This window comes from Trypanosoma cruzi, genomic scaffold (genome assembly GCF_000209065.1).
Source record: "Trypanosoma cruzi strain CL Brener 1047053516545 genomic scaffold, whole genome shotgun sequence".
Taxonomy (NCBI): Eukaryota; Euglenozoa; class Kinetoplastea; order Trypanosomatida; family Trypanosomatidae; genus Trypanosoma; species Trypanosoma cruzi.
In genome coordinates, this window is record NW_001849062.1 from 3,919 (window position 1) to 8,713 (window position 4,795).

Consider the following 4,795-nt stretch of genomic DNA (forward strand, 5'->3'; position numbering starts at 1 on the left):
GCGCCGCCGCACCACCCACACCCCCAGCTGCCGGCGTTCGGAGACACGCAGTCTTCCTCAATCCTCGTGCTCTCGTCGTGCTCAAGGCGGCGCTCTTCGTCTCGCGGATGAAGGATACGCCAATAGATTCACACCCCTTGGCAAGGACCACCTGTTCTCCTGCTGGCACCACTTCTTGACCGCACATTGGTACCGCCGAACCACACTTCTCCGCGGTCCACTGGTCCGGATACCGCAAATCCAAACAGGAGTACTTACCACGCGCGGCGCAACAGACTGCGGTCTTACCATCTCGGGGTCCTCCGCCAAGACCCTCGCGGCGGCGCGGGGAACTTCCGGAATACACTCATGGCCCGTGTGGAGGAGAGTCGATTCCACGAGATCCAAAAATCCCACTCGACAACGGAAACTCGTCCGTGCATATCCGCCAAGTGAGCCGCCCGTAAAAAGACGCATACAAATCCAGTAAAGCGGCGGCTTCGTCTCGCACCGCGCCAAGACACTGTGAAATGTGAAATGGCGGAACGTGGCCTCGGCGTCCTCCTGGGCGTTCCTTGGTTTTGGCCATGCGATGGACCGCCATCTCCGTCCTGACGACTTGTCCAACACCGCCGCAAAAGGCGCCCGCCGGTCCATCCTGCGACGGGTCCTTCCAGGGCTTTACTAAGAATAACTGCCCTTTCCACAAGCAGCGCACGTTGCGAAAAAGTCCGCAAACTCAATTTCTTTCCTTCGCTCGTCGAGGTGACGGGTCTTAGCAGCGTTTTCCCACAGCTCGCCAACACAGTCGCGTGCCGTTGGATTCACCCGCCGTTGGATCCACCCCAGAGATGAAGTGCACACGTCCACTCGTCGCCGGGGCAAGCAATCCTCCTCCTCCCGCAACGCAACCCGACGGCTATGGGTGCGCCAAATGATGCTGTGGCCCTGAAAATAAAATGGTCGTGTGCCGTCCCTCCCCGGCGCCAATTGTGCCCACAGCACCGTCGCACGGTGCGCCAGCTCGTTTCCACCAACGGTGCCAACCGCGCCGACGTGTTGGTGGAGAGATGGCCCACGGCATCGCCGCGAACGCAGTGTTGAGGGGTGCCCATTCCGCACGGTCACACCCGGACATTGATGATGATTCCCCATTTGTGCCGGCCCAGAAGTCACTGCTTCCGAGACAAAATTCCTTTTTTTTGGGTATAGGTCTCCCTTTGCGGCTTCACTCGGCACGTCCTGCTGTATTGTCCAGTCCGACCACGTTTGCAGCGTCGTGCTTCATTGGGCGGGGGTGCGGCATGCTCTTTGTTTGCTCTCTGAACTGCCTGGGGGAAAGGGCGGTCCCGTTTCTGGGCGCTTCGATAGCACGCTGAATGTCCCGGATCAGCGCTCTAGAATTCTTTTTTGCTGTCCGGAGGATCCATGCGACTGAGTGTACGCAGTCGCCCTGTCAACCGGCGAGTTCCCATGAACATCTATTCCCCGCGATTGGCGCACGCCCAGGGTGCCTCTTTCCTCCCACCGCTGTCTGCACGCCGGGGTCTGGCGCAGCCGGCGTCGGAAAAGCGACCCAAGACGCATCCAGGAGCTGTGGCCAGGCGTCGCATCCAGCATGCATTCCAAGACGCCGCCAAATGGCGCGACAGCGATCCTCCGGGCAAATCCCTGCCACCCACGGATTCCCCTCATGAGCCCCTGTGTGCCCCGCAGGCCGAGTAACAGCTCTACTTCCCCTGGCGCGTCATGGGGTTCGCCCTTCCACGCAGGATCACCCAATCCTCTCTGCTGCATGGGACGCACTCCAAATTCCCGTGGCAGAGGGGGCGGAGACTTGTGACGGGCCTTGCTGGGCGCTGATGGGCGCAAAGTTGTTGTCCCATTGATGGCTATGAGCAACTTTTGCATCAGCGCCAATCCAATGCGCACCGCCTGGAACCGCGCGTGGACATCTGAGCTGCACACCAAGATTTTTCATCCTCCAACTGGGCCCGGGCGCACTCATATGGACGGTGCCGCGCCAACCGCCTTCCTTTAAGGGCCGCCCATTTGCTCCAAACAGCGGTGTGCCTCTTCCTCCTCAAAAGAGGCTCGAATGGACTCAGGGTTCCTCGGCACGGTGGTGACAGCCACAGAGTGTCGCAACGAGGTGCAATTCATGCCGTTGTCCCGGCCCCGCCTTGCAACGAGTTCGCCGCCCGCTAATGGTGAGAACGCCGCCCACGTGGTGGCTCAATGGCGGGCTGGTCGCTGGGCAAAGACAAAGTGGAGAAGGTGCCGTTGGACCACACAGTGGCACGACAGCCTGAAACGCCCAGTTGCGCCGGTGGCCGCCCCACTGCAGAGCGTGGGCGCGGGGCGTATCTCGTGGACACCGTCCGATCCAAAAATTCCTCCCTCAATAAATATTCTTTGCGCTAAGCCTCACAATGGCAAATAGGAGAGAGGGAAAGGTTAGTATTGGGGATTCCCCCGGTAAATCTTGGCACGCAACATTCCTCTCGCAGGCTTTCAAAGTAAAATAACATGAAATAAAAATCAACAACAACAAAAAAAAACAAACTGGGCTCCAACAATGCGAATGGCTTCTTTTCACTCAATGTTGCTTCACACACCGCTCCATTTGCATTTTTGCCGCACGGTCCAGGTCTATTTTAAAAAACAATAATTTGGCCTGCATTGAATAACACATAAAAAAATAAATAAATAAAGGGGTGCTTCGGGGTGCACATATATACATATATATATTATCAAAACATCTCTTGCAGATTGGAGTGTATATTGACTCAAAAGAAACGAAAACCGATCGAAGAAGACAAATTAAAACTATTATATTATCAAAACATCCCTTGCAGATTGGAGTGTATATTGACTCAAAAGAAACGAAAACCGATCGAAGAAGACAAATTAAAACTATTAACCAAAAATTGGCACATTCCCAACTTGACGGGTACAAAACGCGTTTTTTCACAGTATCATCAATACATTGATATAAAAATAAGGACCAGTAAAATCACTGAAATTGATGGAAAAACTGACAACAAACTGCTCACGTCTCCGCCTCCCCTGAGTGGATCAAAGATAATACACACATCGTCGTACTTTGGACACAAAATCTTTCCTCCCGTGAACAGCCCAGTTGGTGTAATACTGCTGCCTTCTGGGCACTGGCGCCATGTATCATCTCCAAGGTACCGCACGCTCACCTCACCCTTCTCACACGACACCTCAGCGCACACGTCACCAATACGACCCATGAAATCGACAAGCCCATCCCCCTTTAAGCACTTTGATCTCGGGCCAACGCGACTCCCATGCATGATGCTTGCTTCCCCATTGCTGCACCGAGTGTTGGAATACGGTTGAACGTAAGGGCATAAGTCCATTAAGGAGGAGTTCGAACCGCCAAGTTTGAGATTCGAAAAGTACTGATATTGTTGGGGAAGTTCGGCTGTGTAGAGATAGATTGTACAGTACCCCAGCGCCAGACGATCCGATGTGCATGAAATAAGAGTTGTTTCAGCGGTGCAAAACATCTCTGAATACTTGTTGACGCCATTCATCAGGCATTTCTCTGTCAGCAGCGCGCAGCCGGAGTTGTTGCCCCATGACATCGGTTCCTCCATTCCCCAATTGGCCTTGTAAAACCCGGTGTCCTCCAAAGCAGCCATTGTCAGGGACGTGTAGTAGCCGATTCCGGAAATACCAGCCATCAGCTCGTCCTTTGTGTTGCGTCTCTCCCAATGCGACGATGCTGTTCCTTCCCCACCCTCATCCTCCAGCTCCATGCCGGTAGCATTCACGCAGTTGAAGTGCTCGCGAGTCTTCTCCACCGTCTTGGGTGACGACACCTGCAGCACCTTTGCTTTGCCGCGTACGTTCAAAACCTCCTTCAACATATTGCGTTCTTGCAGTAACCACACAGCAAACCCAAGAGCATGTGCAACTTCATGCGCTGAAACACGAACACTGTTCTCCGAATCAGTGACAGACCTCGGGCCATAATTCACCACTCCAACAACAGGGCGTCCATCGGGTAATTTTAAGCATGTAGTAGCCCACGCAAGTGTGGAACCCTGTGTCGGGCCAGCGGAGACATACAAGTACATGTCCGCACCGCTCACACCCTCTGTTTGATGGGAGCTGGGTATTGTAAACTGAGCGCATACACCTGACGAGTACCCTGGTACAATAACCCTGCCCGTGAGAGGCCTAACAAGTAGACGATCCGTATGCATTCGGAACGCTCGGGGAAGAAGGGAGTTTATTATGATGGATCTTTTTTCCTTCGTCAAAATATCCCTTTTATTACACTCAAGATTTCTCCCAATAAAGTCTGGACGAATCTGCTTCTCAGCGGTGCAGTGTTTTGAGGGATCGTTCAGATCCTCCGTGAAGACTTGAAAACGGATGGGCGCCCATTCGGGAGCCGAGGCAGTCAGCGCCCGCATCATGCCACCTCCCCGAGTTGGCAGCTCTAGCACCACTGCTGTCGTCCGGGGGCCAACCTTGTTTTCAACTTCATCGGAGATGCAGTGATGCTCAGCGACGGCAACAGAACCAGAGACGCAGCAGAGTAGCAGCACCTGGAATAGCAGGGTGTGACGCATCCTTGTGTGTTTTTTTCTTTTGGGCCTTTCACAGTGCACTTTAGCTGTTTGTATGCTTGTCAATTGGCTTACCTTGAGAAAAGAAATGAATGGATTGAGTAACTGGTGCATTCTCAATAAAATACGGCATCAGTGAGTCATGGTAACTGCTGAAATACACATTGAATACAATATTACAAAATTATCTCGGCTTTTTCCCCTTC

General features: G+C 53.5%; 1 protein-coding gene across 1 annotated transcript, besides 2 other annotated features; it reads right to left on the reverse strand.

The window, feature by feature from the left end:
• Positions 1 to 4,795: a sequence feature (areas not merged during assembly with more than two copies in the genome that could not be assigned to a particular haplotype).
• Positions 2,673 to 2,693: a sequence feature (AT_rich).
• Tc00.1047053507919.10 (surface protease GP63, putative) lies at positions 2,961 to 4,703 on the reverse strand (the record flags this gene model as incomplete). Its single annotated transcript, XM_798784.1, has 1 exon — positions 2,961 to 4,703. The coding sequence occupies one exon, from the start codon at positions 4,701 to 4,703 to the stop codon at positions 2,961 to 2,963; it is 1,743 nt and encodes a 580-aa protein (XP_803877.1).